The sequence below is a fragment of the Ranitomeya variabilis genome, chromosome 4 (assembly GCF_051348905.1).
Source record: "Ranitomeya variabilis isolate aRanVar5 chromosome 4, aRanVar5.hap1, whole genome shotgun sequence".
Classification (NCBI taxonomy): Eukaryota; Metazoa; Chordata; class Amphibia; order Anura; family Dendrobatidae; genus Ranitomeya; species Ranitomeya variabilis.
The window spans coordinates 609,730,657-609,744,175 of NC_135235.1; the positions used below are offsets into that span (position 1 = coordinate 609,730,657).

General features: G+C 42.7%; 1 protein-coding gene across 2 annotated transcripts in view; it reads left to right on the plus strand.

Moving 5' to 3' along the window:
* LOC143766024 (alpha-N-acetylgalactosaminide alpha-2,6-sialyltransferase 2-like) overlaps positions 1-13,519 on the plus strand; it is a 170,011-nt gene that overhangs the window by 130,895 nt on the left and 25,597 nt on the right. Inside the window, exons 6-7 of one of the 2 annotated variants that reach the window (XM_077253354.1) lie at positions 827-930; positions 1,851-1,934. In XM_077253354.1, coding sequence (XP_077109469.1) covers positions 827-930; positions 1,851-1,934 — 188 coding nt within the window. The remainder of the gene's footprint in view (positions 1-826; positions 931-1,850; positions 1,935-13,519) is intronic. The other variant, XM_077253355.1, reaches the window with a different exon arrangement.

Consider the following 13,519-nt stretch of genomic DNA (forward strand, 5'->3'; position numbering starts at 1 on the left):
GCAGCCGACACCCCCTGGAGGTTACCGTCTCCGCTCAGCAGACGTGCTTGGCGCACACATTGGAAGATAATGTATTTATCAGATTTTTACTGAAGATCTTTGGCAAAAACTGAAACCTTATATACAGCTCTGGCAAAAATTAAGAGACCACTGCAAAATGTTCAGTTTGTCTGATGTTTCTCTTTATAGGTATATTTTTGAGTAAAATGTAATTTGTTCTTTTATTTTATAAACTTCTGACAACATGTCTCCGAATTTCCAAGTAATTCATTTTGTATTTGTTTTCTGAAAAAGAAAAATGCTCAATATTTAAAAAAAATCAGTGGTTTCAGACCTCAAATAATGCAAAGAAAACAAGTTCATAATCATTTAGAAACAACAATACTAATGTTCTAACTCAAGAAGAGTTCAGAAGTCAATATTTTGTGGAATAACCATGATTTTTTATCACAGCTTTCATGCGTATTGGCATGCTTTCCACCAGTCTTTCACTCTTCTTCTGGTGCAAAAATGTAAGCAGTTCTTCTTTGTTTGATGGCATGTGACTATCCATCATTTTATTGATTACATTCCAAAGGTTTTCAATGGGGTTCAGGTCTGGAGATTGGGCTGCCTATGACAGGGTTTTGATGTAGTGGTCTCTTAATTTTTGCCAGAGCTGTATTATATCTAGTCTAGGGCCTTAGAGTCTTCTTTTGTGCTTTTCCGCATGCCCTGCCCCAGAGGAACCTCTTAATGAATGCCTGTGTAGCTAAATTAGGTTGTAAGCTTAGTATTTTGTCCTGATCATTATCAGGTTCCTAACTATAATCCTACATTTCCACAGGAAACACGCTATGTCGTTTTACCAGGTCACCTCAGAGACTATTTAATGGTGTTAGGAGCTCTCACCAACACCATCATTGATAAAGGAAGAGACAAAGGAAAAGAGTAAGTAATTTCAATTATGTAAAACTGGATTATCTGTTAAGTGGAACAGATATTTTAAATGCTTCACATTACTTATCCTTAATTTCAGTCTGTGTTATACTCCAGAGCTGCATTCATACACAACTGTATAGACTTCAGACCTGAAATCTTCCCAGGCATGTCACTCTATTCTAGTAACCATGTAGGAAAATCTAACTTTTAATTACAAAATTTTAGCTCAGAAAAGATGTTACATGTTGAGTTTTGGTGCAGTCTGGCGACAACCTTGATGACTGTTTCTAATAAAGAAGCTGAAAATGACATCAATATCAATGCCAAACCACAGACATAGAAAGAAGTTGAGCCCAGATGCCCCAGTATAGTATTCCCTGCACTGTCTATACAACTCAATGTAGAGGTGGCCATGATTGATTCTTTTGTGTGGCTCATTGGTTAGCACCGTTACTCTGCCCTGGGTTCAAATCCCACCAAGGCATTTGCGTGGGTTTCTCCTGGGTTTTCTGGCTTTCTAACACACTAGGACATACTGATAGTGAATTTATATTGTGAGCCCCAATGAGGACAGTGCCGATGTCTGTAAAGTGCTGTAGAACTTCCTGTTGATATTACCTCTCCATTTGACTATATAAAGAGTGGAACTTTCAGGAATTGGTAAAAGGGGGTCATCATTCTCCCGAGAGGTGAAATCCTGCAGGAGGAGCCTAATATCAAGTAAGATATTTAAAAAAATTATAGTGACATTGGGCCAAGGTGCAAACCAACTAAATCTAATTAAACCTCACTGAAAGTTGCTTTTTTATTACTGTAGTTATTTATTAAAAATGAAGAAATAGCAGAAAAGATAAAAAAGAATAGGGACTTTCTCCCATCAGGCATTTATTATAGCCATAGTTTAACCCCCTTCTTCTTTATGTCCATAGCCCTGCCAATTATTTTGGAAAGAACCTGACAACAGAACATTTTAAGATCCTACACCCTGACTTTATGCGTTACATAAGAAACAGGTGGGTTCTTTACCTTCACCGGCTATAAATACAATTCTGGCAAAAATGAACAGACCACAACATTAAAACACTGTCATGGGCAGCCCAATCTCCAGACCTGAACCCCATTGAAAACCTCTGGAATGTAATCAAGAGGATGATGGATAGTCACAAGCCGTCAAACAAAGAAGAACTGCTTACATTTTTGCTCCAGAAGCAGTGTGAAAGACTGGAGGAAAGCATGTCAAGACGCATGAAAGCTGTGATTAAAAATCATGGTTATTCCACAATATATTGATTTCTGAACTCTTCCTGAGTTAAAACATTAGTATTGTTTATAAATGATTCTGAACTTGTTTTCTTTGCATTATTTGAGGTCTGAAAGCACTTTTTTAAAAAAAATTTGACCATTTTTCTTTTTCAGAAAAAAATACAAAATTTATTGCTTGGAAATTCTGAGACGTTGTCAGAAGTTTATAGAATAAAAGAACAATTTAATTTTACTCAAAAATATACCTATAAAGAGCAAAATCAGACAATCTGAACATTTTGCAGTTGTCTCTTAATTTTTGCCAGAGCCCTATATGCATAAATGTGAATATAAGTACAGGGGGGGAAAGTATTTGATACACTGACGATTTTGCAAATTTTCCTACCTACAAAAAATGGAAAGGTCTGTCATTTTTATCGCAGGTACACTTCAACTGTGAGAGGCAAAATCTTTAACCCCTTCCCGACCCATGACGCCACATAGGCGTCATGAAAACCCGTGCCAATCCGACCCATGACGCCTATGTGGCGTCATGGAATGATCGCGTCCCTGCAGATCGGGTGAAGGGGTTAACTCCTATTTTACCCGATCTGCAGGGAGAGGGGGAGTGGTGCTTCAGCCCAGGGGGGGTGGCTTCACCCCCCCGTGGCTACGATCGCTCTGATTGGCTGTTGAAAGTGAAACTGCCAATCAGAGCGATTTGTAATATTTCACCTAAAAAACAGGTGAAATATTACAATCCAGCCATGGCCGATGCTGCAATATCATCGGCCATGGCTGGAAAACCTGAAGTGACCACCCCCCACCCCACCGATCGCCCCCCCACCGCTCCGTTATGGGGTCCGGTCCCCTCCGTCCGCCTGCCGGCTCCCCCGTCCTGCTGTCCGCTCCCCCCGTCCTCCGATCACCCCCCCTGTGCTCAGATCCACCCCCCCACCACCCCTTCATACTTACCGATCCTCCCGGTGTCCGGCCGCCTCCTCGCTGGGCGCCGCCATCTTCCAAAATGGCGGGCGCATGCTCAGTACGCCCGCCGGCCGGCAGATTCCTTACAGGTACATTTTGATCGCTGTGGTAGGTTCTACCACAGCGATCAAAATAAAAAAAATAATAAATAACCCCCCCCCTTTATCACCCCCATAGATAGGGACAATAATAAAATAAAGAAAATATATTTTATTTTTTTTTCCCCACTGTGGTTAGGGTTAGAACTAGGGTTAGGGTTAGAACTAGGGTTAGGGTTACGGGTAGGGTTAGGGTTATGGCATGTGCGGATTTGGCAGCGGATCCGCAGCGGATCGGCCGCGGATCTGCAGCGGATCGGCGGCGGATCCGCAGCGGATCCGCGGCGGATCGGCCGCGGATCCGCAGCGGATTGGCCGCTGCGAATTCGTAGCAGTTTTCCATCAGGTTTACAGTACCGTGTACACCTATGGAAAACCAAATCCGCTGTGCCCATGGTGCGGAAAATTCCGTGCAGAAACGCTGCGTTGTATTTTCCACAGCATGTCAATTCTTTGTGCGGATTCCGCAGCGTTTTACACCTGTTCCTCAATAGGAATCCGCAGGTGAAATCCGCACAAAAAAACACTGGAAATCTGCTGTAAATCCGCAGGTAAAACGCAGTGCCTTTTACTTGCAGATTTTTCAAAAGTCGTGCGGAAAAATCTCACACGAATCCGCTACGTGGGCACATACCCTTAGGGTTAGGGTTGGAATTAGGGCTAGGGTTGGAATTAGGGTTACGGGTGTGTTGGGGTTAGGGTTGTGGTTAGGGGTGTGTTGGGGTTAGGGTTGGGATTAGGGTTATGGCTACAGTTGGGATTAGGATTAGGGGTGTGTTGGGGTTAGTGTTGAAGTTAGAAATGAGGGGTTTCCACTGTTAGGGCACATCAGGGGTCTCCAAACGCAACATGGCGCCACCATTGATTCCAGCCAATCTTGCATTCAAAAAGTCAAATGGTGCTCCCTCCCTTCCAAGCCCCGACGTGTGCCCAAACAGTGGTTTACCCCCACATTTGGGGTACCAGCGTACTCAGGACAAACTGGGCAACAACTGTTGGGGTCCAATTTCTCCTGTTACCCTTGCAAAAATAAAAAATTACTTGCTAAGACATAATTTTTGAGGAAAGATGAATTATTTTTTATTTTCACGGCTCTGCGTTGTAAACTTCTGTGAAGCACTTGGAGGTTGAACGTGCTCATCACACATCTAGATAAGTTCCTTGGGGGGTCTAGTTTCCAAAATGGGGTCACTTGTGGGGTGTTTCTACTGTTTAGGCACATCAGGGGCTCTGCAAATGCAACGTGACGCCCGCAGACCATTCCATCAAAGTCTGCATTTCAAATGTCACTACTTCCCTTCCGAGCCCTGACGTGCGCCCAAACAGTGGTTTACCCCCACATATGGGGTATCACTGTACTCACAACAAACTGGGCAACAAACATTGGGGCCCAATTTCTCCTGTTACCCTTGTGAAAATAAAAAATTGCTTGCTAAAACATCTTTTTTGAGGAAAGAAAAATGATTTTTTATTTTCACGGCTCTGCGTTGTAAACTTCTGTGAAGCACTTGGGGGTTGAATGTGCTCATCACACATCTAGATAAGTTCCTTGGGGGGTCTAGTTTCCAAAATGGGGTCACTTGTGGGGTGTTTCTACTGTTTAGGCACATCAGGGGCTCTGCAAATGCAACGTGACGCCCGCAGACCATTCCATCAAAGTCTGCATTTCAAATGTCACTACTTCCCTTCCGAGCCCTGACGTGCGCCCAAACAGTGGTTTACCCCCACATATGGGGTATCACTGTACTCACAACAAACTGGGCAACAAACATTGGGGCCCAATTTCTCCTGTTACCCTTGTGAAAATAAAAAATTGCTTGCTAAAACATCTTTTTTGAGGAAAGAAAAATGATTTTTTATTTTCACGGCTCTGCGTTGTAAACTTCTGTGAAGCACTTGGGGGTTGAATGTGCTCATCACACATCTAGATAAGTTCCTTGGGGGGTCTAGTTTCCAAAATGGGGTCACTTGTGGGGTGTTTCTACTGTTTAGGCACATCAGGGGCTCTGCAAATGCAACGTGACGCCCGCAGACCATTCCATCAAAGTCTGCATTTCAAATGTCACTACTTCCCTTCCGAGCCCTGACGTGCGCCCAAACAGTGGTTTACCCCCACATATGGGGTATCACTGTACTCACAACAAACTGGGCAACAAACATTGGGGCCCAATTTCTCCTGTTACCCTTGTGAAAATAAAAAATTGCTTGCTAAAACATCTTTTTTGAGGAAAGAAAAATGATTTTTTATTTTCACGGCTCTGCGTTGTAAACTTCTGTGAAGCACTTGGGGGTTGAATGTGCTCATCACACATCTAGATAAGTTCCTTGGGGGGTCTAGTTTCCAAAATGGGGTCACTTGTGGGGTGTTTCTACTGTTTAGGCACATCAGGGGCTCTGCAAATGCAACGTGATGCCCGCAGACCATTCCATCAAAGTCTGCATTTCAAATGTCACTACTTCCCTTCCAAGCCCTGACGTGCGCCCAAACAGTGGTTTACCCCCACATATGGGGTATCACTGTACTCACAACAAACTGGGCAACAAACATTGGGGCCCAATTTCTCCTGTTACCCTTGTGAAAATAAAAAATTGCTTGCTAAAACATCTTTTTTGAGGAAAGAAAAATGATTTTTTATTTTCACGGCTCTGCGTTGTAAACTTCTGTGAAGCACTTGGGGGTTGAATGTGCTCATCACACATCTAGATAAGTTCCTTGGGGGGTCTAGTTTCCAAAATGGGGTCACTTGTGGGGTGTTTCTACTGTTTAGGCACATCAGGGGCTCTGCAAATGCAACGTGACGCCCGCAGACCATTCCATCAAAGTCTGCATTTCAAATGTCACTACTTCCCTTCCGAGCCCTGACGTGCGCCCAAACAGTGGTTTACCCCCACATATGGGGTATCACTGTACTCACAACAAACTGGGCAACAAACATTGGGGCCCAATTTCTCCTGTTACCCTTGTGAAAATAAAAAATTGCTTGCTAAAACATCTTTTTTGAGGAAAGAAAAATGATTTTTTATTTTCACGGCTCTGCGTTGTAAACTTCTGTGAAGCACTTGGGGGTTGAATGTGCTCATCACACATCTAGATAAGTTCCTTGGGGGGTCTAGTTTCCAAAATGGGGTCACTTGTGGGGTGTTTCTACTGTTTAGGCACATCAGGGGCTCTGCAAATGCAACGTGACGCCAGCAGACCATTCCATAAAAGTCTGCATTCCAAAACGTCACTACTTCCCTTCCGAGCCCCGGCATGTGCCCAAGTGGTTTACCCCCACATATGGGGTATCAGCGTACTCAGGAGAAACTGGACAACAACTTTTGGGGTCCAATTTCTCCTGTTACCCTTGCAAAAATAAAAAATTCTGGGCTAAAAAAATATTTTTGAGGAAAGGAAACACATTTATTATTTTCACGGCTCTGTGTTATAAACTTCTGAGAAGCACTTGGGGGTTCAAAGTGCTCACCACACATCTAGATTAGTTCCTTGGGAGGTCTAGTTTCCAAAATGGGGTCACTTGTTAGGGAGCTCCAATGTTTAGGCACACAGGGGCTCTCCAAACGTGACATGGTGTCCGCTAATGATTGGAGCTAATTTTCCATTCAAAAAGCCAAATGGCGTGCCTTCCCTTCCGAGCCCTGCCGTGTGCCCAAACAGTGGTTTACCCCCACATATGGGGTATCATCGTACTCAGGACAAACTGGACAACAACATTTGGGGTCCAATTTCTCCTATTACCCTTGGAAAATTAAAAAATCCTGGGCTAAAACTCATTTTTGAGGAAAGAAAAATTATTTTTTTATTTTCACGGCTCTGCGTTATAAACTTCTGTGAAGCACCTGGGGGTTATAAGTGCTCACTATGCATCTAGATAAGTTCCTTGGGGGGTCTAGTTTCCAAAATGGGGTCACGTGTAGGGGAGCTCCAATGTTTAGGCACACAGGGGCTCTCCAAACGCGACATGGTGTTCGCTAACGATTGGAGCTAATTTTCCATTCAAAAAGTCAAATGGCACGCCTCCCCTTCCGAGCCTTGCCGTGCACCCAAACAGTGGTTTACCCCCATATATGAGGTATCAACATACTCAGCAGAAATTGCCCAACAAATTTTAGGATCCATTTTATCCTGTTGCCCATGTGAAAATGAAAAAATTGAGGCTAAAAGAAATTTTGTGTGAAAAAAAAGTACTTTTTAATTTTTACGGATCAATTTGTGAAGCACCTGAGAGTTTAAAGTGCTCACTATGCTTCTAGATAAGTTCCTTGGGGGGTCTACTTTCCAAAATGGGGTCACTTGTGGGAGCGCTCCAATGTTTAGGCACACGGGGGCTCTCCAAACGTGACATGGTCTCTGCTAGCGATGGAGATCATTTTTCATTCAAAAAGTCAAATGGCGCTCCTTCCCTTCCGAGCCTTACCATGTGCCCAAACAGTGGTTTACCCCCACATGTGAGGTATCAGTGTACTCAGGAGAAATTGTCCAACAAATTTTAGGATCCATTTTATCCTGTTGCCCATGTGAAAATGAAAAAATTGAGGCTAAAATAATTTTTTTGTGAAAAAAAAGTACTGTTTAATTTTTACGGATCAATTTGTGAAGCACCTGGGGGTTTAAAGTGCTCACTATGCTTCTAGATAAGTTCCTTGGGGGGTCTAGTTTCCAAAATGGGGTCACTTGTGGGGGAGCTCCAATGTTTAGGCACACGGGGGCTCTCCAAACGCGACATGGTGTCCGCTAAAGATTGGAGCCAATTTTTCATTCAAAAAGTCAAATGGCGCTCCTTTCCTTCCAAGCCCTGCCGTATGCCCAAACAGTGGTTTACCCCCACATATGAGGTATCAGCGTACTCAGGACAAATTGGACAACATCGTTCGTGGTCCAGTTTTTCCTTTTACCCTTGGGAAAATAAAAAAAATGTTGCTAAAAGATCATTTTTGTGACTAAAAAGTTAAATGTTCATTTTTTCCTTCCATGTTGCTTCTGCTGCTGTGAAACACCTGAAGGGTTAATAAACTTCTTGAATGTGGTTTTGAGCACCTTGAGGGGTGCAGTTTTTAGAATGGTGTCACTTTGGGGTATTTTCAGCCATATAGAACCCTCAAACTGACTTCAAATGTGAGGTGGTCCCTAAAAAAAATGGTTTTGTAAATTTTGTTGTAAAAATGAGAAATCACTGGTCAAATTTTAACCCTTATAACTTCCTAGCAAAAAAAAAATTTGTTTCCAAAATTGTGCTGATGTAAAGTAGACATGTGGGAAATGTTATTTATTAACTATTTTGTATCACATAACTCTCTGGTTTAACAGAATAAAAATTCAAAATGTGAAAATTGCGAAATTTTCAAAATTTTCGCCAAATTTCCGTTTTTTTCACAAATAAACTCAGAAATTATCGACCTAAATTTACCACTAACATGAAGCCCAATATGTCACGAAAAAACAATCTCAGAATCGCTAGGATCCGTTGAAGCGTTCCTGAGTTATTACCTCATAAAGGGACACTGGTCAGAATTGCAAAAAACGGCAAGGTCATTAAGGCCAAAATAGGCTGGGTCATGAAGGGGTTAAAAAAAAATCACATTGTATGATTTTTACATACCGTATATACTAGAGTATAAGCCGAGATTTTCAGCCCATTTTTTTGGGCTGAAAGTCCCCCTCTCGGCTTAAGCTACTTTCACACATCCGTTGGTACGGGGCCGTCGTAAACCGTCGGCCCGACATACCGACGGACATTGTGATAAATTTAGTACAACGTGGGCAGCGGATGCAGTTTTCAATGCATCCGCTGCCCATTGAGAGTTCCGGAGTGGAGGGGGCGGAGTTCCGGCTGCGCATGCGTGGTCGGAACTGGCGGATTTGACAGGCGAAAAAACGTTACATTGAACGTTTTTTCGTCAAAACGAACCGCTAAAACACGACACATCCGTCGCACGACGGATGCGATGTGTGGCCATCTGTCACAATCCGTCGTCCATTAAAGTGTATGGCAAAAAAACGGATCCTGCGGGCACATTTGCAGGATCCATTTTTTGGCCATATTGACGGATTGCGACGGAGCCCAGAAGACGGAAGTGTGAAAGTAGTTTTATACTCAAGTCATACCCAGGGGTCGGCAGGGGAGGGGGAGCGGGGGCTGTCCAATTATACTCACCTGCTCCTGGCGCGGTCCTTGCAGGTCCCTGGCTCCCCAGCACCCCAGCTTCTTCCTGTACTGAGCGGTCACATGGTACCGCTCATTACAGTATTGAATATGCGGCTTCACCTTCCATAGGGGTGGAGTCACATATTCATTACTGTAACGAGCGGTAACTGTGACCACTCAGTACAGGAAGAAGCTGCGGCGCCGGGGAACGAGGGACTGCACCATGCCAGAAGCAGGTGAGTATAATGGGGAGGGGAGCGCAGTGCTGCATGATATTCACCTGCTCCCCATTCTGGGCGCCGCTCCATCTTCAGCGTCTTCTGCAGTGATGCTCAGGTCAGAGGGCGCGTGACGTGGTTAGTGCGCGCCCTCTGCCTGAACATCAGTGTAGAAGATGCTCAAGATGGAGCGGCACCGGAGCGAAGTCAGGTGAATATTGAAAGTGCCGGGGGCCTGAGCGACGGAGAGGTGAGAATGTGATTATTTTTTTTTTTTATAGCAGCAACAGCAAATGGGGCAAGTGTCTGTATGGAGCATCTTATGGGGCCATAACGTTTGTGCAGCACAATAATGAGGCAAGTGTCTGTATGTGGCCATAATCAATGTTTGTGCAGCACTATATGGGGCACATATCTTTATGGAGCATCTTATGGGGTCATAATTAACGTTTGTGCAGCATTATATGGGGCAAATGTCTGTATGGAGTATCTTATGGGGCCATAACGTTTGTGCAGAACTATACGGGGCAAATATCTTTATGGAGCATCTTATGGGACCATAATTAACGTTTGTGGAGCATTATATGGGGCAAGTGTCTGTATGGAGCATCTTATGGGGCCGTAATCAAGGTTTGTGCAGCACGATATGGGGCAAATATCTTTATGGAGCATCTTATGGGCCATAATCAACATTTGTGCAGCATTATATTGGGCAAATGTGTCTATGGAGCATCATATAGGGCCATTATTAACCTTTATGCAGGATTATATGGGGCATATTTTACTATGGAGCATCTTATGGGGCCATCATAAACTTTATGGAGCATTATATGGGTCTCCTGATTCAATATGGATATTCAAAAACACTTAACCTACTGATGTCTCAATTAATTTTACTTTCATTGGTATCTATTTTTACTTTTGAAATTTACCAGTAGCTGCTGCATTTCCCACCCTAGGCTTATACTCGAGTCATTAAGTTTTCCCAGTTTTTTGTGGCAAAATTAGGGGGGTCGGCTTATACTCGAGTCGGCTTATACTCGAGTATATATGGTAATTAATTTGCATTTTATTGCATTAAATAAGTATTTGATATAATAGAAAAACAGAACTTAATATTTGTTTGCAATTACAGGGGTCAGACATTTTCTGTAGTTCTTGACCAAGTTTGCACACACTGCAGCAGGGATTTTGTCCCACACCTCCATACGGGTCTTCCCCAGATCTTTCAGGTTTCAGGGCTGTCTCTGGGCAACATTGAGTTTCAGCTCCCTCCAAAATTTTCTATTGGGTTGAGATCTAGGCCACGCCAGGACCTTGAAATGCTTATTACAGAGCCACTGCTTAGTTGTCCTGTGTGTTTCGGGTCATTGTCATGCTGGAAGACCCAGCCACGGCCATCTTCAATGCTCTTACTGAGAGAAGGAGGTTGTTAGCCAAAATCTCACCATACATTACCCCATCCATCCTCCCTTCAATATGATGCAGTTGCCCTATCCCCTTTGCAGAAAAGCACCCCCAAAGTATGCTGTTTCCTCCACCATGCTTCACAGTTGAGACAGTGTTCTTGTGGTTGTACTCATCCTTCTTCTTCCTCCAAACACAGTGAGTGGAGTTGATAATAAAAGGTTGTGTGTCATGCAGGATTTTAATCCACATAAGCGTAGTGTGTTACTAGCGGTAATGTTTGATACTGTAATCTCAGCTCTCTTCAGGTCATTGACCAGGTCCTCACATGTAGTTCTGGGCTGATTCATGATCTTTCTCAGAATCATCCTTACCCCACGAGGCGAGATCTTGCATGGAAGCAAGATTGACAATCATCTTGTGTTTCTTCCAATTTCTAATAATTGTGCCAACAGTTGCTGCCTTCTCACCAAGCCTCTTTCCTATTGTCCTGTAGCCCATCCCAGCCTTGTACAGGTCTACAATTTTGTCCCTGGTGTCCTTAGACAACTATTTGGTCTTGGCCATGGTAGAGAGGTTAGAGTGTGATGTGAGTGTGTGTCTTTTATACGGATAACAAATTCAAATAGGTGCAATTAATACAGGTAATGAATGCAGAGTAGGAGGGCTTCTTAACAAAAAATTAACAGGTCTGTGAGAGCCAGATTTCTTGCTGGTTGGTAGGTGATCAAATACTTAATTAAGTTGCATTAATGTACACTCTGCACCTTATCTTGACTGAAAACAACAGAAATGTAGATATTTTTGCAAATTTATTAAAAAAGAAAAACTGAAATATCACATGGTTATAAGTATTCAGACCCTTTGCTTAGACACTCATATTTAACCCCTTTCTGGCATTGGACGTACTATTCCGTCCATGTGACCTGAGACTTAATACCCATGGACAGAATAGTATGTCCAATGCGATCAACAGCGCTGACACTCATTACTAAGTGCCGTTACTAAGTGCCAAATTAGTAAGGGCAAAAAGTGCTTACGGCAATTTAACCCCCGGAACACTGCGATCAAACATGATTTCAGTGTATCGGAGCCAGCAGAGGGGCTAACAGCCCCGCGGAATGCTGTGGGGTTCCGATCGCTCCCATGGTAACCCGATGTCGTCATGATGACATCCGGGTTACAAGAGCTGAGAGACTTCCTGTCATACACAGTGCATGTCAGGAAGTCTCTAAGGTCAGTGTGCAGGGACTGCAGCACCGGCAGCTTCTATAGCATGCAGATCTGCATGCTATAGAAGCGATCAGCTTGCACACAATGAGTGTCCCATAGTGGGACACAGTGTAAAAGTAAGAATGAATTTAAACATTTTTTTTAAATAACTATAAAAATATTTTTAAAAAATAATTTTAAAAAATCAATATTTATTCTATCACTAAATACATTTTTGAATTTAAAAAAATCTAAACAATAAAAGTACACATACTGTATTTAGCATTGCTGCATCCGTAACGACCCGACCTATATAACTGTCCCATTAGTTAGCCCTTTAGTGAACAGTGAACACCATTGAAAAAAAAAGCAAACAAAATGCTTTATCATCATACCGCCAAATCAAAAAGACGAATATAAATAAACGTGATACCGCTGAAAACGTCATCTTGTCTCGCAATAAATAAGCCCCCATACAGCTCCATCACCAGAAAAATAAAAAAGTTATAGCTCTCAGAATAAAGCGATGCAAAAATAATTCTTTGTTATATAAAATAGTTTTTATTGCATAATAGAGCCAAACATGAAAAAATATATAAATGAGGTATCATTGTCATCGTACTGACCCGAAGAATAAAACTGCTTTATCAATTTTACCACATGCTGAACAGTATAAACGCCCCCCCAAAAAAAGAAATTCATGAATTGTTATTTTTTTGTTCATTCTGCCTCACAAAAATCGGAATAAAATGCGATAAAAAAATGTCATGTGCCCAAAAATGGTACCAATAAAAACGTCAACTTGTCTCGCAAAAAACAAGACCTCACATGACTCTGTGGGCCAAAATATGGAAAAACTATAGTTCTCAAAATGTGATGCAAAAACTATTTTTTGCTATAAAAAGCGTCTTTTAGTGTGTGACAGCTGCCAAACATAAAAACCCACTATAAAAACCGGCTATAAATTGTAAATCAAGCCCCCCTTTATCACCCCCTTAGTTAGGGAAAAATAATAAAACATAAAAATTTTATTTATTTCCATTTTCCCATTAGGGGTAGGGTTGGGGCTAATGTTAGGGTTAAGGTTGGGGCTAAATTTGGGGTTAGGGTTTGGATTACATTTACGGTTGGGATTAGGGTTAGGGTTGGGATTAGCGATAAGGGTGTGTCAGGGTTAGGGGTGTGGTTAAGTTTAGGATTAGGGTTAGGGGTGTGTTCGGGTTAGAAGTGTGGTTGGGTTAGAAGTGTGGTTGGGCTGGGATTAGGGTAAGGGGTGTGTTGGGTTTAG